The sequence below is a fragment of the Danio rerio genome, chromosome 12, assembly GCF_052040795.2.
Source record: "Danio rerio strain M-AB ecotype USA chromosome 12, GRCz13ab, whole genome shotgun sequence".
NCBI classification, from domain to species: Eukaryota; Metazoa; Chordata; class Actinopteri; order Cypriniformes; family Danionidae; genus Danio; species Danio rerio.
The window spans coordinates 3,245,332-3,272,500 of record NC_141032.1 but is presented as its reverse complement, the minus strand read 5'-3'; the positions used below and the strand labels follow the sequence as shown (position 1 = coordinate 3,272,500).

Genomic DNA, 27,169 nt, shown 5'->3' with positions numbered 1-27,169 from the left:
TGTATTTATTTATGATTGTAGATTACTGATAAAAAACACAATGGAGTGAAGATTAAAGTGAAATAAACAGCTCTTTATTATTTGTGGGAATAACTAATGGCTTTCAGGTAGATCAATTAAATGCAAAACCCTGCATAGTTTTCATAATTAATCCAATAAAATTAATCTGTATTAAAATGATAATTTCTTGTGCTCTTAAACTTTATTAAAGACACAGTCACGAGCCTTAAAAACACATACAAATGACAAACTTTTACTTTATTGTGGCTCAATTCTGCAGCGACTCCAGAAATGTCATGTGTTTTGACCTGTGCTTGCTGGTATGATAAACTATAATGCTAACTCAGCATTGCATATCTTGCCATGTGACTATTGCGGATAGACACAGTGCCACGATAGCTCTTATAATATCACTCAACGTTTCGACCGATTGATTTTCTTTTGATCTTTAGCTACAATGTTTATTTTTGATCGAGCACCTGCCTTCGAGATTTTTTAGATGTGCGCACATTTCTGTTTTCTGTTTACTATTGCGAATAGACATATTGCGCACGTTCAATTTAATGTTACGTTTGACACATTTAGCAAAAAACAACTCAGAATACTGAAACACCTTAAAGCACAGGTGTCAAACTCAGTTTCAAAAGGGCCGCAGCTCTGCACAGTTTAGTTCCAACCCTAATTAAACACACCTGATCAAACTAATTGGTCCTTCAGGCTTGTTTGAAACCTACAGGTAAGTGTGTTGGAGCAGGGTTGGAACTAAACTGTGCAGGGCTTCGGCCCTCCAGGAATTGAGTTTGACACCCCTGCCTTAAAGGTAAAGTTCACCTAAAAAACAATATTCTGTCATCATTTTACGACAACCATCACTGAAAAAAGTGTTGCATGCAGAACTGTGGCAAACAATTTATTTGTGTCGAATTTAAACAAACAAATTTAATTAAATATTGTTCAACTTAATTTGTTTGTTTAAATTCAACACAGTTAGATTGTTTACAACCACTTAACGTATAAAAATTGAGTAAATCCAAGGAATCATCTTTGAATAATGTTTTTCAGTGGGGCTACAAGATATTGGGAAAACGGACTATGCAATATTTCCTTTTTCTGCGATTTATATTGCATTATGGACATAATTTCACAAGATAGCTCATCATTCTCCTTTGATTTGGATTTTGTAGGTAAGCTCATCTGCATAAAACTTACAAAATTTCCCCAAAAAAACTAATTAGTGCAATAGCACAGTGAAAGAAATTAAACAAACAGCACTTTATGGTTTTTGATGGTGTATTGAGGTACAGAAATTCAATAATCAAATGTAAAATAACTCTGCATGGAGTCTTCATTGTATAAATAAACACATTCATTCTTTGTTAAAGGGGCAGACTTTATCATTTCTTGTGCCCAAATAGTTTAAGTTCACTTGAAATCTTAATCACAGGTCTTGAAAACGCATTCTTTCACACCATTACATTAGGGTGAAACTTTGCAATCACTTCATGTGCTCTGAACTAACTTGACATTGCAGATCCTGTAATGCATCTATTGCGGATTCGCACATTGTGATATCGATGCTACATTGTGCAGCCCTATTCACACCTTTATGACTTTCTTTCCGTTGAAATGAAAAGAAGATATTTTGAAGAATGTTGAAAACCTGTAACCATTTACGTCCATAAGTGTTTATTTTTCCTACTATGGAAGTCAATGGTTAAAGGTTTTCAGCTTTTTGAAAATATCTTCATTTGTGTTTATGAAAAAAGAAACTCAATAAGGTTTGAAACCACCTTGAGGGTAGGTAAATAATGAGTAAATTTACAATTTTGGGGTGAACTACCCCTTTGAGTTACAGGATAATTCGTTTTTATCTAAAACCGTAGTCTAAAGACAACGAGAACGTTAAAGATGTTCTAATATAGAATATCTAATATAAAATATACAAGCACATCTAATATAAAACGTGAAATAAATCATATTTGAAAATGAGATGACATTTAAATATCGAACTGAAGGCCGTTAAGTGGTCGCCATCTTTATCTGTAGCATAAACAAACGTCATTTGTGGCGTTAAGCGATCGCTACAGATGTCTAAAGCGACGTGTACTCGACAAAACATGACATGTAAAGTATTATTACTACTTACCGAGCCTTTATAACGCGACTCGGGTTCTGTGTTATTCCGTTATTTACAGACGCACAACACCTCTCTTCTTCACAGGCGCACTGTCTTCTGCCTACCGGAAACGGTAAAACACCAATCAAAGCCTGCCATTGACGTCAATACATGGAAGCTGTAACCCTGGGCAACCTTAAAGACGCCCTCACACATTAACATTTTACCGTAACATGCTTGATTTTATCAAATATTATGCAAATCCCGATTGTGAATTTACATATAGAGTGTTATCTTTGATTAATATTAATTTTAAAATGAAAGTAGCGTATTTCATAACTCTTTTTGTTTGCTAATTTTCATTCACAAACGTACATTGTGTAAATATAAGCCTTTTTTCAGGATGTATAATTAAAATAAAAAGATATTGTGAGTCTATATGAGGAATTAACTAACTTAAAAGCAATGAGGACTTTTTATTGGCTAAATTAATGTTACTTAAAAACCCTGGACAATTAATTGGCTATTTTTATATTCACAAACGTCATTTTTTTAAATGTAAAACAAAATCAAGATTTAAAATTAAAATAAAATTAAAAGATAGTGTGAGGAATTAACTAACTTAAAAGCAATAATGACTTTGATGAAGGACTCTTATTTTTGGCTAAATTACTGGATGTTCAATTAAAAGCAATCAATTTAACAAAGGCAACCCTTGTCAACACATTCAGCAACTGAATATATTCTATTTATTTATTTATTTATTTATTTATTTATTCATTTTGCTCTACTGTTCAGGGTAACCATGTTTATATAATTCGTTTTTTATATTAAAACACACACAAAAAAGCTTAAATAAAATGTTAAAAAGGCAACCTTAAAGACCACAAGCACACGGAACACACTGCTTAAATAAAACCCCAAATTGAAAACATTATTAACGTTAAGAGCTGCTGAAATGGAGATGTGCAAAATGTATCTCTCAGTGCAAAATCAGTTAAGAAAACGACAATTAAATATGCATCGTAAATGAAGTTAACAGATACAAAAAGATACAATTAAAAAATTTAATTGATGTCGGTAAAAATTTATTTCGCTAAAATTAAAAATAATATTTCTCCATCCGAAAACCTGTCAACAGTGACCTAAAGTCGCGACTTTTATTTTTAAAATCTGCGGTAAACACCGGAAGTGTCATTGGTTATTCAGTACATCCAAGTGCCGCTGAACCAACAGAGCGGTTAGAGGTGCACGATATATTCAGTGTGAGTGATAATTCTCAATATGCTTAATTTTCCTACGAACATGACCTGAATCATGTTACAAAACTCTTCGGGAGACTAACTTAACGGCACCAGATTCGGTACGTATCATTTGAAAGTGTATTAATGCTGAATTTGGACAATTGTTTCACCTGAGTGTGCATCTTCTTGCTCATCCACTTACAAACACGTCACTCTCTGTACTGTCATATGATTTTTAAAGTTCATTTTACTGTTATTAGGCTGTTAGTTTGTTCCCCGGGTTGTATTTGTTCCAGTTGCAGTGGAAAGTTTACCTTGTGGTCTGAAGTGAAAGTGTATTGGACACCTGAGCTCATACTACAGTGTCTCAGTGTTACAAGGTGTCAATCATAACCATGACTGCAGAACCAGGTCAAGTGTGGGTTTCCGTGCTGCTCCACTGCAGACAGATGGCAAACCTGACCATAGACTTTCAATAGACTTACAGCTGGTCTCAACTATTATGACTGCATGAGCATGTTTGCTTTTTGTCCCACTTAAAAGGTTAGTTTTTCCAAAAAAATAACATTTAACCACACTCAAGTGGTTCTTTTTTTAAGACAGAACACTGCAGGTTAGTAAGTATTATCTATCTATCTATCTATCTATCTATCTATCTATCTATCTATCTATCTATCTATCTATCTATATATATATATATATATATATACATATATATATACATATATATATATATATATATATATATATATATATATATATATATATATATATATATATATATATATAATAGGTATAAAATCTATCTATCTATCTTTTTGTGTGTGTGTGTGTGTCTATGTCTATATATATATATATATATATATATATATATATATATATATATATATATATATATATATATATGTATGTATATGTGTGTGTGTGTGTATCGTACTTACACATTTGATTGATTACATTAAGAATAGCTTGTTAAAAAATAATCAAATAGCAGTCTTTAATGAAATAGTTAAGAATTAGGTTCTGGCACAAACATGTAAACGTTTATGAGGTCAGATTTCAAAGTTTTGTTTAATTTTTGTACTCATTATTACAGTCAAGTGTTTTTTGTTGTTGTTGTTTTTGTTTATCATTCCATAATTCAGCTTTTTTAATATAATACAATTGTATTTTTGGAGCTTTGGTGTTGCCGCCTTTGATGAATATATAATTCAGAGAATGCAGCATACAGCCAGCTATTATATATATATATATATATATATATATATATATATATATATATATATATATATATATATATATATATATATAATTATTATTTTTTTTTTTTTTTTTGTAGAGTAAGCTGTTGTAAATAAATATTTAGACATATTATGTATGGACATAGGCAACTGTAAAAACTTTAAGAAAACATGTATAAAAATGTATAGTTTGTTGTATCTGAGTTGCTGAAATGGACATTTATGGCTCACTGTTAAAAAAATGCATAAAAATTTTATTGTTATCTACCGGCAAAAATCAATAAAGCGGGACAAAAGAAACACTAAAGAGTAAATTTTGGATGTTTTCTTTACGTTAGACTGAAAAAGCCAAAAATCTCTAAATTGACGGCTGCGTTAAAACACTGTTTGCCTGCAGTATCTCACCTTAAACATTCAAGTTGTTTTAGTTATACATGTGTTTGTTGCCTCATTACAATCTTACTCTGCAAATTTCACAATATAAAAAAAAAATCAATTAAAAAGACCTTATTCGATGTCAGAGTGCCGTTGAATAAATTTATAAACCATATATCCTACATTTTACGTTCAGATTTTAGTCTCCATGCTTCTCCGTTTTTCAAAATAAGAGTCCCACATATATGTATATATAGTTAGTTTAATATAGACTTAATTAATATAGTCTTAAACTTCATTCACTCATTTACCTGGCGTGGTCCCTTTATTCATCAGGGGTACCCACAGTGAAATGTACTGCCAACTTATCCAGCATATGTTTTACACAGCGGATGCCCTTCCAGCTGCAACCCAGTACTGGGAAACACCCATACACACTCATTCACATTCATACACTACGGCCAATTTAGTTTACTCAATTCGCCTATAGTGCATGTGTTTAAACTGTGGGGGAAACCAGAGCACCAGGAGGAAACCCACATGGACACGGGGAGAACATGCAAACTCCACACACAAATGCCAACTGGCCCAGCCGGGACTTGAATCAGCGACCTTCTTGCTGTGAGGCGACAATGCTAACCACTGAGCCACCGTGCCGCCCATAAACCTAAAAATAATGGGGAAGATTATTATTGTAATGTCACTAGGAAAAGTTGTGACCAATCAAACGCTACATTGGGCGTACACACAGCATTAATAATCCCATGTGCAATGTAACAGTATGTGTTTGTTCTGATTTTTTTCCTGCATTTTACACGTATGGGATTTACAGGAGAACGAGGAAACAATAGTGTTTAAGGCTCTATTGTAATAAGTATAATATATATATATATATATATATATATATATATATATATATATATATATATATATTCATTGTATATGTCCTGAAATGCTCCTCAGAGTGCATGAGTAACGTTAAGTAAATGTACTAACAGGATATGTGAGAGTTTCTGCTGTAATACGTGACACAGGTTAATCCTTTCCAATTACAGTACAAAGCTCCTTACTTTTGTGGGAGAAGGAAATTCACTTGCGAGCACGCTTTTATGTTGTAAGTCCATAAAAAGAGATCTTCTTTTGCAGATTTTAGGCACTTGAAGCCTCATTATTCATCATCGATTTTAAGACCAGCTGTTATACTGACATCTGCGTTCCTCAGAATATATTCAATTAATTAAGTCTGCCAGCATACCATTGAGAGGATCATGAATATTTAATATTTAAGTGCTTGTAGGCACACATAAATCAATCCTGTTACTCCATAGAACAATTTGTCATTTATTTAGATAAATGTTTGTGTTTTTTTTTCATAATTTGCTTTTATTGTTACGTTTTAAAAATTAGTTTATTGTTTTGTGTTCTTATTTTGATGGATGCTTTTGAAGTATTTACCTAATAATGAATATTAATAACACCTAATCACTTAATTAATTGCTAGTTTTTAAGGGCAAAACATGATTATTTATTTGAACAAAATATAATATTTACAGTACAAGTGTATTTGTTTTCATTTTATTTATTAATCATTTTAGTTGTGATTTTAGTGATAATACACTATTAATTATGTTGATATATGCATTATATGCAGTTTAATAAAGTAAATACTGTTTACTAATAAATACTTAATGATCAAATATTAGTATTATATATGCATGTATGTGTGTGTTTGTGTGTGTGTATGTATAATGCCTCTTTTTATGAATAATTATTATATTTTTATATTTTTGATCATTTATATGGATGGACCAGTTTTTAATGGTTGCATTTGATTGGATATTGTACATTTCAGAGTTCTTTAATCTGAATAAAAAAGCTAATATAACACAAACATATATTTATATTTTATTTAAACAATAGTTTTTAGTGACTATCCATCTTTATATATATATATATATATATATATAATTGTTATTATTGGTTATTATTTAAGTCTAGATAGTTATTATTTTTGTTTGAGTTATTTTAGTCTATAAATTAAAAAATAAATAAAGTTTCCTATATAAATTAAATCAATCAATAAAACAATAAATAATTATCAATAAAATATTTATGTCTAATACAAATTATGTATAAATATATATATGTAAACATAAATAAAAAGTTTTCTGTATAAATTAAATTTTATTCTATTAAAAAATTAATTTACAAATTCTATATGAATATATATTGCATATTTTTTACAATATATACTATACATACATGTAGTACATATATACATATATATATGAGCAATTCCATGCAAATGTCAACCTTACCATGAAAAAAAAAAGTAAGATTTCACCAACATATGCAAACCGTTTTTATGTTTTTTTGTGTTTTCTTGTACTTTACAGTACTTTTAGAAATGCTCAAAAAAAATTCTGTCATTGTTTTCAAACAATTATATTTGATTTACCAAAGTCACACAAGTGGCAATTTCACATCTGTCACATCCATGATGACACTTTTTCCTCATAAATGCAAAACTGTCAAATAAAATAGCCAATCGTTTTTGTTCTATAGAGAGACATATCTTATCCTTTTGATTAGCAATATTTCTTTTGGATTGTGCAATTTAATTCCCAGAATTTCCACAAAGTATGTTGTATACTGTCAATACTGTTTTACTTTTTTAAGTTTTGTGTTTATTTTCCACATTTTAAGTACAAAACATGTTGACAAATTAATATTTTTCTGGTCCCTTTCAATTGTTCTAGAGAATATAAAAATGGTCCGGTTTGACACACACACTCACACATTTAGATTTATATTTTCAATCAATCCTTATTTTTAAGTAAGAATAATGTTTTTTTATTATTAAAAATGTATAGGAATTTTGATCAACATGTTCTAAGTTAGGGCTGGGCAAAATGGCAAAAATACAATGTCGATAGTTATTTCTATATTGAACGGTAATGTTATATACAGTTGAAGTCAGAATTATTCGATTTTTTTTTTCTTCATTTTGAAGATATCTTCCAAATGATTTTTAACAGAGCAAGGAAATTTTCACAGCATTTCTGATAATATTTTTTCTTCTGAAAAAAAAAGTCTTATTTGTTTTGTTTCGGATATTATAAAAGCAGTTTTTAATATTTTCAACAACATTTTAAGGACAAAATTATTAGCCCCTTTAAACTATATATTTTTTTCCGACTGTTTACAGAACAAACCATCATCATACAATAACAATTACCCTAACCTGCTTAACCTAATTAACCTAGTTAAGCCTTTTAATATCACTTTAAGCTGTATAGAAGTGTCTGGAACAATGTCTAGTCAAATATTATGTACTGTCATCATGGCAAAGAGAAAATAAATCAGTTATTAAAAATGAGTTATTAAAACTATTATGATTAGAAATGTGTCAAGAAAAACTTCTCTCCGACAAACAGAACTTGGGAAAAAATAAACAAGTGGCCCAATAATTCAGGGGGCTAATAATTCTGACTTCAGCTGTATATTATATTAGTTGTTAATGCTTCCACTTTTAAAAGAGTATCCCAATCATGACTGAAGGCGGATACTGCTGGCAGGAAAGAGAACTGCTGCATGGCGGGAAAGTGAAACGAGTGTACTAAGCAATACCGGGTGACGCAGCATGACCTATTTTTTCCACCATTAATTTTCAGCGCTCAAAAAATCAGTGAATCTGTAATATGAGCACAATTATAGATTCCTTTTGTTGCATATTTCTCCTGTATGATTGTCTCATTGGATCAGTATCGAGTAAAAATGTCCAGAGCTTATCATCGTTATCGACATCAATTTTAATACGATTGATCGGCCCAGCCCTATTCTACGTTATATTCAAATGTATATACTGAGCTCATCTTCTCATGTCATGCTGTTTTCTTCACCACGAGCTCATCTTCCACCTGTGACCTTTGGAAAAAAAAAAAAAGATGCTGCTTGTGCTCGTATATATGGGATGCAAATAAAAAAATAAAAAAAAACATGCGCCTGCAGTCTTGTAACTAATCCTCACTTTCATCAGTCTCTGGCCGTATCAGATGGACTCTTATTATCCTCTGAGGAAGTGCATCCAGTGCTGGGTTACATTGCTCTGGAGACCTGAAACTTTTCTTAAGTTGGTTGTTGTTTGTTACATAAGGTGAACTGCCAAGGACGTGATCAAATATTTAGCGTGTGTTTTTTTCTGTCCTGCATTGGACATTAGTTGATAATGCTGAGCTGGTAGTTTGATCTGGACATGCTTTATTTAATCAAACTAATGCCGCCGTGTGTGTGAGAGTGAGTGTGTGTAGGGTCTCAGTGCTGGAGTAGATCAGGCTGAAGGACGGGTTTTGTCTTGGTGTGCAAAGCTAGGAACAGTTTTTGTTGGCTCCTTTTTTTTTCGCTTGAGAAAGTTCGTAAAATAAGAATTGGGTAAGGATTGCTGCACACCGTGTGAGCTTGAAAGATATTTCTCATTATTTATTTCATTGTTTATCTGCTTTCTTAAAATTACTTGATAAACTAACTCATTTATTAAGCTTTTTTACTGTAATATATTTAGTGTGTGGTGTTTTTATGTGGTTTATTTCTGATTTTTGTTTACTAAATTGCAGTTTTGTATTTGTATTTGAAATGTCTTCCTATTTGTACATTTCATAATTTTATTTTTATTTTTTGCATGTGCAATTTGGTTGATTTTAAACATAAGGTTAATTGATTTATTTAATTATTAATATTTTAGTTTATTTATTGGAATATGTTCTGTATTTAAGTCTGTGTAAATATTTCAGTTTTTATTAGATTTTTTTAAAATATTAAAGAAAAAAATATTTACTCATTTGCTTTTCTGGATTTTTATCGTCTTTGTGAAAATAAATTAATAATAGATAATAATTAATATTTTTATTTAATCACTTGTTTATATGGAATATCATGGGATATCTTCATTATATGTGCACACTGCACAGCTACACTGAAAAAACAATATTCAGAGAGGATTCCTTGGATTTACTACATTATTTTTTAAAGTTAAGTGGTTTTAAACAATTTATTTGGGCTGAATTTAAACAAACAAGTTGAACATTACTACATTTAATTTGTTTGTTTAAATTCAGCCCATATAAATAGTTTGCAACAATTTGGCAGACATAATTTTTTTCAGTGTAGGGATATCGGTCAAAAATATCTGATACTGATACTTTAAATTCGATACTGATAATAATTAATTTACACATTCAGGCAATATTCTGGAATCCCTCGTATATAAACTTTTCTATTTGTCCATTTCATGTAAAATCATTTGTATGTGCATTTTGGTTTATTAATCATTATTAATACTTTATTTGTTGCTTATTTATTGGAATATGTTCTGTATTTAAGTCAGTGTATACATCATTTTTTTATTATATTTGTAAAAAAAATATTCAATAAAATATTAATTATTTACTCATTCACTTTTCATTTTTTTCCTATAATTTAATTAATAACTGATTATTTTTTTAGTGATTCACTTGTTTATATGGAATATCATGGGATATCTTCAATATATGTGCACAGCGTGTTAACTAGAGATGTGTATACTATCGATCAAAAATATTCAATACCGATACTTTAAATTCGATATCGATAATAATTAATTGACATATTTAGGCAATATTCTGGAAAAACCTTTTTGTATAATTAATAGAAAGTCTTCTGCATGTGCATTTTGGTTTACTATATAATAAATAAAAATACAAATATAAATAAAAGAACAATTTTTGTTTTGTTTTTTTACTTTTAAAAAGTTTGTAAAAATAAGAGTTGGATAAGGATTGCATTGCACATCATGTGAGCTTAAAAGACATTTCTCAGTTCATTTATTTTTTATTAACTAATTTATATAGTATTTATCTGCTTTCTTAAAATGAATTGATTTACTCATTTATTTAGCTTTTCCATTGTAGATCGTTAAGTATGGTTTTTTTTGTGGTTTATTTCTGATTTTTGTTTACTTAATTGCATTTTTGTATTTGTAATATTTGTTATTCTCTTGAAATGTCTTCCTATTTGTACATTTCATTTTAAAAAAAGTGCATTTATTTTTGGCTTATGTTTTGCCTTTATTTAAATGATTTATTTAATGATTCATTTTTTTGTTTAGTTTAGTTTATTTATTGGAATATGTTGTGTGTTTAAGTGTATGTAAATCATTCTGTTTTTAATAGATATTTTAAAATATTAAATATATATATATATATATATATATATATATATATATATATATATATATATATATTGTTTATTTTTCTGGATTTTTATTGTCTGTGTCAATGCACATACAACTGATACACTTAATTCAGGTGATACATTAAATTCAATAACGCTGATAATTAATTGACATTTAGGTAATATTCTGAATATGTATAATATGTATATATATATTTCATTTTTTTTTTATAAATTAATTATAAATTTATCAAAATAATTGTTGTTTTTTTAGGCAATATTAATTATAACTTTAATAATACAATATATATATATATATATTTATTTTTTTAATGTATTTTTTTATTATAAATTAATTATAAATTTATCATAATAACTGTTGTTTTTTTAGGCAATATTAATTATAACAATAATAATACAAACTTTAATAATACTATATATATATATATATATATATATATATATATATATATATATATATATATATATATATATATATATATATTTTTTTTTGTAATTTATTTATTTATTTTATTTTTATTTTTTTGCTTAATTGACTTCTTTGGGCCATCAAAAATGTCCTTTTATAATGTGTGTGTATTTTATATTATGTTAATTTTTTGGCCTTTTATTGGGAATGAAATTCATTCTTATATTTTATAATAATAATAAAATAATAAGAAAACTAATAAGAAAAAAATGCATTATTTGACTGTTATAAACAACTAATTAGGTAATATGTGGTTGTTGTCAATTCTTAATCACTGCTTATTTACTGTGTGTGTCTGTGTGTGCGTGCATGGGTTTTAGGGGGATGCGCAGCTGGAGGTGGTCCGTCTCCAGGATCATGCGTCTCTTCCTGCGCTGGTTCAGACTCTGTCCTCGTCGGGGACACAGAAAGCGCAGCAGAGTCCGAGACCTGTGGAATTATGGGATGGTGGTGCTGAAGTCCCTCTACTACAACGTCCAGACCAATTCAGACACGGTGCTGGACTGTATGTTTGAGCCCATCTACTGGCTAGTGGACAACATGACCCGCTGGTTCGGAGTGGTACATAACATTCATCTTTTTAATACAGCATTTTATTCGAATTAAAACATGTTGTTGTTATTAATTATTCAAATCAATTGCAAAGTAATGAAATTTAACTGAGAAATCGCCACTAGAAAGAAACGTGGAAGTTGTTATGATGTCTGGTGTGTGTTTCCTCCATCCAGGTGTTTGTGTGTCTGGTGATGGCCTTGACCAGCTCAGTGGTGGTTATCGTGTATCTGTGTGTTCTGCCCATCATCTTCAGCTCATATCCCGTTCACTGGATCCTCTGGCATCTGTGTTATGGCCACTGGAATCTGCTCATGGTCGTCTTTCATTACTATAAAGCCACGACCACACAGCCCGGATTCCCTCCGCAGGTGCTGCACCACGTTACACTTGTTTTTGCACAGTCTAGTTCACATTTGAAGTGAGCTGTGTTTTGCATGTTAAGGAAGCCATATGTGTTTAGTTTACATTTATGCAGTTGAGTAAAACACAATGCACAAACAATAATAAACTCCTGTTGTCAAAAATAAATTGCAGAAGAGATGGCTTATGTGTTTATGGGCTAAAGTTATTCATTCATTCATTCATTCCTTTTCTTGTCGGCTTAGTCTCTTTATTAATCCGGGGTCGCCACAGCGGAATGAACCGCCAACTTCTCCAGCAAGTTTTTACGCAGCGGATGCCCTTCCAGCCGCAACCCATCTCTGGGAAAAGCTAATGTTATTTTTAAGCTAAAATTAGTATTCTCGTTTAGTTTAATAAAGGAACATAAATGCCTTCAATAAAATTGTACAGTTAATACGGTTGATATAGGTATAAAAATAATAAAACAACAAATCTTTAGAAAGTGAACGGGAAAATTGCAATGAAAAGGTTGGATAGACGGGGTGCATGCATAGAGGGACGAATGGCTAGATAGCTGGACAGACAGACAGACTGATGTGTGGCGGGTTAAATAGCTGGACGGCTAGATTGATGGATAGACAAATAGATGGACAGCTGAATGGATGGATGGATGGATGGACAGATATATAGATAGCAGGACGAGTGGATAGATGGATAAATAGCTGGATGGATGGATGGATGGATTGATGGATGGACCAATGGATGGACCGATGGACAAACCCGATGGAAGGATGGATCAATGGATGGATAGATAAATAGATAAAAAGATAGACAGATAGATAGATAGATAGATGGATGGATGGATGGATGGATGGATGGATGGATGGATGATGGACGAACAGACAGACATATAGACGGATGGATGGAGCGATGGACAGACCGATGGAAAGATAGATAGATAGATAGATAGATAGATAGATAGATAGATAGATAGATAGATAGATAGATAGATAGATAGATAGATAGATAGATGGATGGATGGATGGATGGATGGATGGATGGATGGATGATGGATGAACAGACAGACATATAGACGGATGGATGGACCGATGGACAGACTGATAGATCGATAGACAGATAGATAGATAGATAGATAGATAGATAGATAGATAGATAGATGGATGGATGGATGGATGGATGGATGGATGGATGATGGACGAACAGACAGACAGACATATAGACGGATGGATGGACTGATGGACAGACCGATGGATAGATAGATAGATAGATAGATAGATAGATAGATAGATAGATAGACAGAGAGATAGATAGACAGACAGACAGACAGACTGATGGACGGAGGGATGGATGGATGGATGGATGGATGGATAAATAGCTGGATTGATAAATGGATGGATGGAGAGATGATTAGAAAGCTGGGCGTAAGGATAGATGGTTAAATATTGGGACAGATGAATGGAATGATAGATAGCTGGACAGACAGATACATGGATAGAGATGAATAGATGGGTGGTTGGTTGAATAGATGGACGGATAGATGATTGGATGGGTAGATGAATGAATAGATAAGTAAACATGAATGGATGGATGGATAAATTAATGGTTGGATAGATGAATGGAGAGATGGATGGACAGATGGGTTGGTTGATTTACTTTGCGCGTGTGTGTTTAGGAGTGAATCTTTCATTAGTGTTTGTTTTGTGCTTCTGTTTTCTCTTTTAGGAAAAGACTGATATTCCGACTGTTACCATCTGTAAAAAATGTATAGTTCCCAAACCAGCCCGAACTCATCACTGCAGCATCTGCAACAGGTACACAACACACACAACACACACACACACACACACACACACACACACACACACACACACACACACACACACACACACCAGGACTGAACTCTTCTCATGTGCAGTGTGTCAGACTCATTAATGAATGAATATAAATGAATAAACATTTTTTATAAGAAAAAAAAACAACGATGGACGAACATTGGTGGCAGCATGTGGATTAACAATTTAGTAAATACTGGATAAAAATTAATGACATTTTTTACATCAATAATTTTAATATAAAAAGAAATAATTCCTTTTTCTAAGTAACATTTAAAAATATATATCACATAAAATAAAATGTAATTTTTTTAAATGAAATGTGTAATTGATAAAAAAATCATCATAACTGTCAAATTAGATTCAATTTAATTTAACTATTGTGATATTTTTGGATTTTGTAATTAATGAATAAGAGGTAATGTAATAAATAATCACCAGTTCTGAAAGTTCATTATTTTCATGTCTGGTTTTAATTTATATATATATATATATATATATATATACAGTTGAATTATTAGCCCTCCTGAATTATTAGCCCACCTGTTTATTTTTTCCCCCAATTTCTGTTTAACAGAGAGATTTTTTCAACACATTTCTAAACATAATAGTTTTTAATTCATTCATTTTTAAACTTTTTTAACTAATTAGAACACAACACAAAATCAGAGATGCCTCAGAAATAGTCAGTAAGGAAACAACATCTATATGTTACTATCCAAAACAGATGGATACTTAAAAGGACAAAAAATTGCACAGTTTTATTTTAAAACAATATATATTGTGTTAAAGTTAAATATAAAAATATATTAAATAAATTACTACAAAAGATAAAAATAAATAAGTAAATAAATACATTTAAAGGGGGGAGGGGGGCGATTGAGAGATGTCTCATATACTTATCGTGTATGTAATGTTGCTGTTTATTAAATCTATGTTGTATCTTTAAGGGGCTAATAATTTTGACCGTAAAATGGTTCATAAAAAATTAAAAACTGCTTTTATTCTAGTCAAAATTAAACAAATAAGACTTTCTCCAGAAGAAAAAATATTATCAGACATACTGTGAAAATTTCCCTGCTCTGTTAAACATCATTTGGGAAATATAAAAACAAATAATAATTCGAAGGGGGGCGAATAATTCTGACTTCATTTGTATATACTGTGTGTGTATGTATATATATATATATATATATATATATATATATATATATATATATATATATATATATATATATATATATATATATGTGTTAATAAAAACTTTTAATATTGTGCTGTTGTTTTATTTCCCATTACAGTTGTATTTTGAAAATGGACCACCACTGTCGTATCCTTCCGAATCCACCATTAAATAAAACTGACCTTGCGATGTGTAGATGAAATGAAGTGTTTTTGCACGCGTGTTTCCGTCTTAACATCCTCCGCTCAGCCTGGTTGAATAACTGCGTGGGTCACTTCAACCACCGCTACTTCTTCAGTTTCTGTCTCTTCATGACCATGGGCTGCGTCTACTGCAGCATCAGTGCCAAAGACATGTTCCTGGACGCTTACAATGCCATCGAGGTCAGTCAGTTCTTCTAGAGCAGAATATTCTAACGATTATGAAGCCTAATCATGCTCAAAATATGCTGGAATAGTTGGAGGTTCAATCCGTTGTGGCAACTCCTGTTGAATTTGTAACAAGACTGTCATGTTTGATCATCTTAATGCTAAATATAAGAATGTTTCCTTCAGAAAGCCTTTATGTGTTCATTACAGTGGGCTTATATGCATGTGTGTGTGTGTATTTGTGTAGTCAGGCAGGTATAAGGGCGGAGCCTCTCAGGGGGAGGCGGTGCCAGGGGCGGGGCTTATTTACATCTCATTCCAGCATCAGGTAGAAGCTTCACAGAGGCTGCAGGTTCACTGGGCAAAACTCCTTGAGGGCAAAAGCTGACATTTCTCACATGTTTTTACAGTAAAGAATGTTCTGTGGTTAAAACACGTTGATTTCCGCAAAGCATTTTTCATTTTTGTGTTAAATGGAGGTCTGTGGTGCGAAATGGTGTTGACTATTTGCACTGTGGGAGAAATAAGCAATGAAACGTATTTCTAAAGGTGCTGTTGACTTGAAATTTTCCCCAGATGTTGGTAACAACCCAAGAAATCCATATAGGCAAAGAAAACAAAACTATTTAGTTGACAAATGAAGTTCTGTGTAATAAGATGAGGGAAAAAGTATTGAACACATGAAGAAAGGGAGGTCTAGAAAGACATGGAAAGCCCAGACAGCAGCTGTGGCTTCATTCTGGGTTTTGTTCAATAGTTTCAGAACAACTTTGATGAAAGGTGATGAACCACTTCAAACTGTAGTTAGTGTTCGGCTCTGCCCAGTGACCCTGCAGCCACAGACAGTAGAGGAAGAATCACTAGTTCTTCTTAAAGGGCCAGTTCACCCAAAAATCTCAATTCTTTAATTTCCTCATTCTCCGCTTGTTTCAAGCTTGTTTGAGTTTCGTTCTACTGTTGAACAAAAAGGGAGGATATTCTGGAAAAAAGCAGTCTTTGAGTTACTCTTGAAGCTAATGGATTTTTTTTTCTCCCCAACATTCTTCAGAGTATCTTCTTTTGTGGTTAACGGCAGAAAGAAATTCATGAGTGTGAGGAAATGTTCAATTTTGGGTGAACTGTTCCTTTAATGTTTGTAGCCATGTAGTACATTTGTAGGATTGTTACAGTAGATCTGATGGTTTTAGTCTTCAGAGATGTTGTTAATGTTCAGATGCCTGTGGGTCAGTGAGATTTGATTTAAACACAAGAAATAGAGGTATTCATTTGACATTTATCATTTCAAGTAAATGCTATTATTTTGATTACATTTTAAAATCTATCAAGATCGAAATCAAGTTATTTAAATGTGTAATAATATTTCACAATATTAATATTTTTACTGTATTTGAATAAATAAATAGACGTTTAAAAATTGATGATGATTATAATAATGCATTGATCTTGATAATCAAATCGGTGTATTAGAGTGATTTCTGAAGTAGGATGCAGGAAATTCAGCATTGAATTACAGGAATAAATTACAATTTTAAATTATATTAAGATTGAAATCAGTTATTTAAATGTGTAATAATATTTTACTGTATTTTTAATCAAATAAATTGACTTTTATAAATTCTTACCAACCCCAGATTTGCAGTGGTACTTTATTATTAGGAATATATAGTTGATTATATAACAGTATGATTATGTTCTAAAACAGTGATTTGAGCATGTATCTTATTATTAATTATTAATATTATTGTTGTAGAGTTCGTATCAAACTCCTCCACCTGCCTTCACTCATCAGGAACGAATGGTTCACAAGAGTCTGGTTTACCTGTGGGTGCTGACCAGGTGAGATCTGTGTGTGTGTGTGTGTGTGTGTGCTTTTATTTTGTGTGTTGTGGGGACCAAATGTTCCCACAAATATAGCAAAACCAGTCATTTTTGACCTTAAGAGGACATTTTTTGGTCTCCATAAAGAAAACAGCTCTTAAATCACACCGAATTACATATTTTGAGAATGTAATGTGCAGATTGTTTCCTGTGAGGGTTGAGTTTAAGGGTAAATGTGAGGGTAGAGGACAGAATTTACAGCCGGTACAGTAAAAACATCATTACAGCAATGAGAAGTCCCCATAAAGATAGCTGTATAACATTGTGTGCATGCGTGTGTGTGTTTATAATTATGTTTTCGCTTTGAAATGTAGATATTAGAACTAGAAACAGGACAAGTAAATGTAAAGATTTTCATTTAAAATCCTTATAAATACAATTCTGTTGTCAACTATAATCCAGACTCAACATTGCCGACCCTGCGATGTGACTATTGCAGATGTGCACGTTGTGGTATCGATGCTGAAACCATATATTGTGCTGCCTTAATCTGTAACCTGATATATAATAGTGGAAGTCTATGTAATGTCCTCAGTATGATGAGTGTGTGTGTGTGTGTTCAGCTCAGTGGCAGTGGCTTTGGGCGCTCTGACGTTGTGGCACGCGATTCTGATCACCAGAGGAGAAACCAGCGTGGAGAGACACATCAACCGCAAGGAGAGACGACGACTCAAACTCAGGGGGAAAGTACGAGCTGACCAAACACACTCACTCAGGAGAGAGAAGAGCACTTCACAAATGCCTTTCTGAAACTAGCAGCACAATGCAATCAATAACTTATAAAAAAAAAAACACACATCTGTTATTATTTGGCTTTCATTTTTTCATTTTCATTCTTCTATTTTCTGGTTTTGTTGTTAGAAATATTAGTCTTGCCGATAATTGGCATAGTTATTATTAATAATATCTATTGTTATTCATACATTTATATTTATAAATACAATGTTTTGAATACATTATTTATTATAATACATTTTTTGGACTTATTTCTATGTTTTTCTATTAATTTTTTTTTTCATTCTTCATTTTTCGATACCAATTAATGCAAACTTAGCAGGACAAAAGTAGCTGGATAAATATTTGCTATTATTAAATACATAATAATAATAAAAACAATAGATTTTAGAAATGTTTGTGTGATTGCATAAGTGCTGCGGTTTTCATTACTATTTATGCTCATTATTAGTTTTATTAATATTAGTTTGTTGTTCTTGTTCTAGCAGCAAATAATGCAAATGAAAAAATGAGTCTCCAAATTTTTGTAGTACTGCAAACACTAATAATGCTAATATTATACATACTAGATTCAATATATACAGTTGAAGATGAAATTATTAATCCTCCTGTGAAACTATTATTTTATAATGGTTCCCAAGGGATGTTAAACAGGGTTTATTTCAGCACATTTCTAATCATAATAGTTTTAATAACTCATCTCTAATAACTCATCTCTAATGATTTATTTTATCTTTGCCATGATGACAGTAAATAATATTAGACTAGATATTCTTCAAGACACTTCTAAACAGCTTAAAGTGACATTTAAAGACTTAACTAGGTTAATTAGGTTAATTAGGCAGGTTAGGGTAATTAGGCAAGTTATTGTATAATGATGGTTTGTTCTGTAGACTATCGGAAACAAATATTGTTTAAAAGGGCTAATATGTTGGCCTTAAAATGGTTTTTAAAAATTAAGAACTGCTTTTATTCTAGCCGAAATAAAACAAATAAGACTTTCTCCAGAAGAAAAAATATTATAGGAAACACTGTGAAAAATTTCCTGAATCTGTTCAACATCATTTGGGAAATATTTGATAGAATGAAAACACACACACACACACATTTTCATTGTCATTTCACATTTTTATTAACCCTTTTGTGTTATGAACTCTCACAGCTTTTCCGTAACCCGTACCATCATGGAAGAATCAACAACTGGAGGATATTTTTCGGTGTGGAAAAAGGAAGGTGAGATGCTAAATATTTTATTATTTCCCACATATACACTACCTGACAAAAGTCTTGTCGGCGAACCAACTTTTAGGAACAACATATAAAGAATATATAAAGAAGTGGCTTAAATGAAAAGCCTCTAGATTACACATATTTTACCAAAATAAAATATGATCCTGCCTTGATTGTTAAATATTTCATTAGGACAGTAAGGTCTGCCTCTGCTTAGACTAAAGTCTTGTGACTGAACAGAAATAATGTCCAGTATAGAATATAAAGTCCTGCTGCAGTGGAGAAAGAGTGAATATTGTGTCTGACTCCATCATGAGCTTGGAGGACTGCATCCATACATCTCTGATTCAAATCACTGATTAATAAAGTCATCTGGAATGGCAAAGAAAGCGTTCCTGCAGGACTCCCAGAGCTCATCAAGACTCTTTGGACTCATCTTCAATGCCTCCTCTTTCATCTTACCCCAGAAGTGCTCAATAATGTTTATTTCTGGTGACTGGGCTGGCCAATCCTGGAGCAGCTTGACCTTCTTTGGTTTCAGGAGCTTTGATGTGGAGGCTGAAGTATGAGGAGTGCTATCCTGCTGGAGAATTCGCCCTCTCCTGTGGTTTGTAATGTAATGGGCAGCACAGATGTCTTGATACCTCAGACTGTTGATGTTGCAGATCTCTCGCACGTCCCCATACTTAATGTAACCCCAAACCATGATTTCTCCTTCACCAAACTTGACTGGTTTCTATGAGAATCTTGGCTCCATGCTGGTTCCAGAAGGTCTTCTGCAGTGTTTGGGATGATTGGGATGCAGCTTAAAATGATTCATCAGGAAAAAAAATCCACCTTCAGCCACTTTCCCAAATGATCAACTAGAGGTCAAGTTATTATTTGTTGCTCTCACAACTGGGATCCACTTTTGACAAGACTTTTGTCAGGTAGTGTAGTGTGTATATACAGTAAAAAGGAAAAATATTCGCCCTCCTGTGCAATATTTTTTTCTTTTTCAATTGTTAACCAAATGATGTTGAACTGATTCAGGAATTTTTCACAGTATTCCCTATAATATTTTTTCTTCTGGAGAAAGTTTTATTTGTTTTATTTCGTCTACAATTAAAGCAGTTTTTAATTTTTGAAAAGCATTTTAAGGTCAATATTATAAGCCCCTTATGCTATATTTGTTTGGATTGTCTACAGAACAAACCACTGATGTTCAATGAATTGCCTAATTAACATAAGTTAACCTAGTTAAGCCTTTAAATGTCTCTTTAAGCTGTATAGAAGTGTCTTGAAGAATATCTAGTCTAATATTATGTGCTGTCATCATGGCAAAGATTAAATAAATCAGTTATTAGAGATGAGTTATTAAAACTATTTATGATCAGAAATGTAAAATTAAAGTACTTTTTGTATCTCATCAGTGATTGGCTGTGGCGTGTCCTCCTGCCCTCAACTCATCCTCCTCTTGGAGATGGCCTGACATGGGACTGTCCTGCTTACAAGAGCAGCACCACCGCCATATGAACACACCCACACACACACTCAAATGAGGAGCTTTATATCAAGTGTGTGTTTCTGCTGCAGTGTGAGATGCTGTGTTTTTTCTAGATGTGCCGAGTTCCTCGTCGTACTTGGTGCCAAAGGTTTTTGACAGTGACATCTGTGGAATATTTCCATCTTTTATATAACTTAAAGACTGATGATCATCATCATCATTTATCTTTGAGCGCTGTGTTTTTAACAAACTCCTGTCTTCACTTCCTATCTGAATGTCCAAACATTTCCAGAGTGGTCCGCGCGTTGCATTTTGTTATGTTTTATATTTGAAAATTTTATATTGTTATTATTTTTGTTTATGAAACAGGTCTAGATGTACAGAAGCTGTGACTGTGGGGTCCAGAAGTCAGAGACTATGGAGGAAAAAAGCTACATATTGGATATTTCATAATGATTTTTCAATTTAATTACTGTATAAATGACATTACATGCGTGATGATGAATTAAAATTTCAGAATTAAAAAAAAAAAAAGTAATATCATGGTCAAAATTGGTATAAAATGTTATTATTTATACATTTATTAAGTTTATTTATTATATTTTAGACGAACTTTTGCAATTAAGCCGTTCATTAATTTTATTTTGGAGATTCGCTTATTTGCAACTAAACCTGAACTAATGTGTCATGATACTGGAACTCAATACCAATCATACTTCCATATCCAACTAACATTAGGGCTCGTTCTTAAACAGAGCTGAGTTACCATTGTGTTCACATGCTCAACAGAAATGACTGTGATTGGCTGAATAAGTCATCAGTTCACCGAACTCACCGCTAAACGCGAGCGTGGAACCTGGTGTACGCAAAGTTGTGCGTACGCAGCGTTGATACATGAAGCCCCCGCTGATCTTCTCGCCTTTAAAACGCTCCAATGTTCCTGTATCTGTGGCTACACTCAGTAAACAGTAATGAGTTCGATGAACTGATGACCTTTACAGCCAATCACAGTCATTTCTGTTGAGCATGTGAACACAATGACAAATCAGCGCTGTTTAAGAACTGAACTCCAGTCTCATGACAACAACTGATAATTTCCTGACAACATTTTTACTAAGTGTTAAAAGTCCTGAGACTTTTGGATCCCTGGTAAACAAGCAAGTGACCAATGTTTTGTGTGTGCGTGTTTTCAGGATTTAAGACCTTTTTTTATTGTATGACACGTTGCTGTAAATATGCGAATCGTTTGTAACATCATCTATCAATGCCAGCTCAGCAAACACTGTACAGATGAACTGCTGGGATTTAAAAAAACAGCAATAAAACAAGTTTCTAGTTGGAAATTCTGACCACACCATTAATATCTTCAGCTTTTAAACATAAAATATGTTGGACTTGATGTGCACGACCAGTCAAGCTTTTGTCATCGGTAAAAAACATTCTAAAAGAAGCAGATTCTGCTCACCAAGCCTGCATTTATTTGATCCAAAATACAGTTCACACTGGATATAAAATATTATTACAATTTTAATTAACTCCTTTATTATTGAATTTAGCTTCAGATTTTATTTACACTACCTGACAAAAGTCTTGTCGGCTATCCAAGTTTTAGGAACAGCAAATAATAAGTTGACTTCTAGTTGATCATTTGGTGTCAGAAGTGGTAATATGAAAGGCCTCTAGATTACGCTTATTTTACCAAAATAAAATATGATCATGTCTTGATTGTTAAATATTTTATTAGTACAGTAAGGTCTGCCTCTGCTTAGACTAAAGTCTTGTGACTGAACAGAAATAATGTCCAGTATTGAATATAAAGTCCTGCTGCAGTGGAGACAGAGTGAATATTGTGTCTGACTCCATCATGAGCTTGGAGGACTGCATCCATACATCTCTGACTCAAATCACTCATTAATGAAGTCATCTGGAATGGCAAAGAAAGTGTTCCTGCAGGACTCCCAAAGTTCATCAAGACTCTTTGGACTCATCTTCAATGCCTCCTCTTTTATCTTACCCAAGAAGTGCTCAATAATGTTCATATCTGATGATTGGGCTGGCCAATCCTAGAGCAGCTTGACCTTCTTTGCTTTCAGGAGCTTTGATGTGGAGGCTGAAGTATGAGGAGCGCTATCCTGCTGGAGAATTGTCCCTCTCCTGTGGTTTGTAATGTAATGAGCAGCACAAATGTCTTGATGATGTTGCCGTCCACTCTGCAGATCTCTCACACTGAATGTAACCCCAAACCATGATTTTTCCTTCACCAAACTTGACTGATTTCTATGACAATCTTGGGTTCATGCTGGTTCCAGTAGGTCTTCAGCAGTATTGTGATGATTGGGATGCAGCTCAACAGATGATTCATCAGAGAAATTTACCTTCGGCCACTTTTCCAAATGATCAACTAGAAATCAAGGTGTTATTTGTTGCTCTTACAAATAAGATCGACGACGATACTTTTGTCAGGTAGTGTATTTAAAGCTGACTTTTCTCCAGTCTTTAATGTCACCTGATCCTTTACACATCATTACAATATGCAGATTTGATGTTCTATGATGATCGGCTAATATCGGTATTAAATCACTAATGATATTTGTCTTTTAGGATTATTTTATATTAAAAGTTTTAAAACTATGCCATAATTATTAGTTCCAGTCCCGGCTGCCTCAATTGGCATTTCTGTGTGGAGTTTGCATGTTCTCCCCATGTTGGCGTGGGTTTCCTCCACAGTCCAAACACATGCGCTATAGGTGAATTGAACTAAATTGGCCATAGTGTATGAGGGTGAATGAAAGTGTATGGGTGTTTCCCAGTACTGGGTTGCAGCTGGAAGTGCATCCGCTGCATAAAACATATGCTGGAATAGTTGGCGGTTCATTCCACTGTGGCGACCCCTGATAAATAAAGGACTGAGCTGAAGAAAAATGAATAATACTGCATTTCTTCTTGAGCAGAATATTTTAAGGATTATGTAGACTAATCATGCTTTAAATCACTAGAATGAACTCAATTTTAAGGTACATTCAATAAAATAACAGTTATTTATTATTGCAGTAACATTCCACCATTTTTACTGTATGTTTGTTCAATAAATGAGCCTTTGTGGGCAGAATCAGCTCATTATAAATCAATTTGAAAAGGTTTTGACTGGCTGTGCATCTGTCTTCACGTTTTCCTTCAAAGCAGACCAGGTTAAATCCCAAGTTTGTCACGATCTACACATTTACAAAAGGTTTATTGACACTTAAATACTGTTTTATATTCTTGGCATCAGTTTTCTCCGTTAGACTTTTAGGTTAGTCTTGCGAAAATGGACAACAGACTAACAAATCCTACCATAAGGTCCGTCGACGGCACATTCAGGGCGATGGGTTGTTTTTTCTGCATCAGACTTGCGTTCCTGTAAAGACGAGTGGAGGTGTTCTCCTTTCAGCATTAGTTGTTGAAGGTCCGGCTGAAAAGGGCTTCAGTTTACGCAGTTTGTTGAGCAATCTCTATGCCCAAACAGGACTAACTCATTAAAAAAAAGAGGATAGAGGAGTAAAATGAAAGGCTGTGAGCGGTGATCATCTCTGTTCTGGGCTCTTGGTTTGATAGCAGCACTGACCTGTTGTTCATCTTCCACCAGGACTTCCTAACAAAAACCTGCAGATGAGAAAAGTCGCATCAGATGCCGTCTAACAGGAGAACATTTCAGTTTTAATTAAAGAATAAAACTACTGTGACCTCATTTAACACACAATAGTTAGCTTTGGCACAAACTCCCATTGGTCAGGAGTGATGTTGTGGCAAGAGAGGGCGTGGCTCTATGACTCCACCCACTTTAGCAGGAACGTTTTCTTAAAGTCATTCATCAAGATCTGAGATTCAAAACATCAACTTTATAATAGAAATGAAGGTTTAATTTGTCTTTTGTAATGTTTAAATGTCCTGTCAAGTGCTATAAATGTGCAGTTATTTATTTAAAGTGTGATCTCAAGTAAAACATGGATGGCTCCTCCTCTTTTGAAAAAACAAACAAACAGCCAATAGCGTTTGGTTTTTAATCACAGCTCGGCAGCTCTCAAGTGCAGCAAATGCAAAGCAAAAGAGAGCGTCTTGAAGGGGGCGGGGCATGTCAGATACTAGAGAGCATTTGATTGGTCGCCTCACAGCAAGAAGGTTGCTGGGTCGCTGATTCGAACCTCGGCCCAGTTGCCGTTTCTGTGTGGAGTTTGCATGTTCTCCCTGCGTTCGCATGGGTTTCCTCCGGGTGCTTTGGTTTCCCTCACAGTCCAAACACATGCGGTACAGGTGAATTGGGTAGGCTAAATTGTCTGTAGTGTATGAGTGTGTGTGTCTGCCAGAGATGGGTTGTGGCTGGAAGGGCATCCGCTGCGTAAAAATGTACTGGATAAGTTGGCGGTTCATTCCGCTGTGGCGACCCCGAATTAATAAAGGGACTAAGCCGACAAGAAAATGAATGAATGAATCAGGTGATGTTTAAAAAAGTTGACCAATTTAGGTAACAAACTGCAAGCTTTGGATGTTTATATCAGGTTTATGTCGTCTAAATGCAAATATTGTCACCGTTTTGGAGCACACTAGATTATGGACATCTTTAAAACGAACATGCTGATACTAACATCTAAAAAAACGTTCATGAGACCTTAAAAGTCTGTCAACCAGATGTGACCAATGAGACTTTTGTTTCAGTATGTTGATGTACTGCTGACTGAAACTGAATATTGAGTAGGGGGCGTGGCTTTGTCTTTGCACATTATTCAATCATAGCAAACTAACGATAAGAGGGGCGTGGCTAGAAAAATTGTGCTGAAGCATCAAACTGACAAGAGGAGGAGCCAATCCAGACACAGAAGCAGATGCTCAGATTTGATGGAGGACAAAACAAACTTTTGCCCCAGTAGATGAACTTGCCGCCATTAATTGTTCACCTAAAGAATAACAATGTGTTTTAGCAAAATAAACAATGTAAACTTTGATTTTACACAGCCTAATAAAAGGTACTTTTTGATGTGCTGTATAATGTCTTTAATCTTAATGTCCTTGTTAAAAAAAAAAAAAAGGAAATAATTAAATATGAATTAAATCGTTGTCAGAGTGTATGGGTACACCCCTACTCTGCCGTGAGTAAATCTGTGTTTTGGGTACAGTATGTTTTTTCTCACCATTCTCCTCGAGCCGCTACGGCCTCCTTCCTCACCAGCCTCTTCTTATCATCCAGAGGAGCAGCGAGAGCCTTCAGGACTCGGGCACGGAAAGGCATGACCTGAAACACACACACACACACAACAAAGCCATATAACACACAATCAAACCCGTGATTTAAAGACAAAATGATTTATTACTGCAGGTTGCAGATCCTTATTATGGATCAATTGGAACCTGCAAGGGTTCATGCAAACTCCAAATAGAAATGGCAACTGGCCCAGCCAGGACTCGAACCAGTGACCTTCTTGCTGTGAGGTGACAGTGCTAACCACTGCCTCGCCACCCTCATTGTATAGTTATTTTACACAAAAAAAGACTCTAAATCACATTATTATTTTAATTTAGCAAGAGAGTTTTTTACAGAATAACACAAGTATGGCTTGCTCAAACAACTCTACTGTTACCCTCTTTGCTTTGCAGAAAATTGTGTGTAGATTTAGTTTCATATACACAGTTTGGTTCCCTTACCATATGTTCAGGCAGACGAGACAGGGCATGGACACAGCGGAGCGACGCCATTCTCACTTTCTGTCAAAACGAACAATAAAATTAGCTCAGATTCGTCTGAACGCAAAACAAAAATGTTAACACTTTACCAGAATGGGTGTTCATAAGACTGTCATTAACCCTTTATAATCATGACATGAATGTGAAAGAG

At 33.3% G+C, this 27,169-nt stretch overlaps 4 protein-coding genes across 18 annotated transcripts in view; 1 reads left to right on the top strand and 3 right to left on the bottom strand.

Annotated features, from left to right (window-relative positions):
- Positions 1-2,239, bottom strand: part of prkar1ab (protein kinase, cAMP-dependent, regulatory, type I, alpha (tissue specific extinguisher 1) b) — a 16,939-nt gene extending 14,700 nt beyond the window's left edge. Inside the window, 1 exon segment of one of the 2 annotated variants that reach the window (NM_001017732.1) lies at positions 2,147-2,239. The gene's annotated coding sequence lies outside the window, so the exon portion shown is untranslated. 2 annotated transcript variants of the gene reach the window in all.
- The window catches only part of frmpd2 (FERM and PDZ domain containing 2), a 451,768-nt gene that overhangs the window by 80,771 nt on the left and 343,828 nt on the right, over positions 1-27,169 (bottom strand). The window lies entirely within an intron of this gene.
- zdhhc16b (zDHHC palmitoyltransferase 16b) lies at positions 708-22,646 on the top strand. 9 transcript variants are annotated; one of them, XM_087274751.1, is made up of 11 exons: positions 3,324-3,479; positions 11,994-12,234; positions 12,402-12,596; positions 14,314-14,402; positions 15,725-15,753; positions 15,856-15,989; positions 16,222-16,302; positions 17,725-17,810; positions 18,416-18,539; positions 19,750-19,820; positions 21,230-22,646. In XM_087274751.1, exons 2-11 carry the CDS (start codon positions 11,998-12,000, stop codon positions 21,330-21,332), a joined length of 1,149 nt encoding a protein of 382 aa, XP_087130877.1. In that variant the 5' UTR covers positions 3,324-3,479; positions 11,994-11,997; the 3' UTR covers positions 21,333-22,646.
- The window catches only part of mms19 (MMS19 homolog, cytosolic iron-sulfur assembly component), a 43,500-nt gene continuing 38,805 nt past the window's right edge, over positions 22,475-27,169 (bottom strand). For 3 of the 6 annotated variants that reach the window (XR_015503522.1, XM_087275199.1, XM_087275201.1), the window contains 4 exons: positions 26,980-27,039; positions 26,469-26,569; positions 24,908-24,945; positions 24,240-24,810 (listed from right to left, as the gene is read on the bottom strand). Coding sequence is in view for 4 of the 6 variants with exons in the window: in XM_087275199.1 (XP_087131325.1) it covers positions 24,915-24,945; positions 26,469-26,569; positions 26,980-27,039 (192 nt within the window). In the remaining 2 variants the exon portion in view is untranslated. 6 annotated transcript variants of the gene reach the window in all.

Bases quoted from the DNA above. Each gene is read 5' to 3' on its own strand.
- zdhhc16b (XM_087274751.1), top strand. From the start codon at position 11,998: ATGCGCAGCTGGAGGTGGTCCGTCTCCAGGATCATGCGTCTCTTCCTG. The intron at 17,811-18,415 runs GTGAGATCTGTG...GTGTGTGTTCAG, and splicing joins TACCTGTGGGTGCTGACCAG to CTCAGTGGCAGTGGCTTTGG. The intron at 19,821-21,229 runs GTGAGATGCTAA...GTATCTCATCAG, and splicing joins TTCGGTGTGGAAAAAGGAAG to TGATTGGCTGTGGCGTGTCC.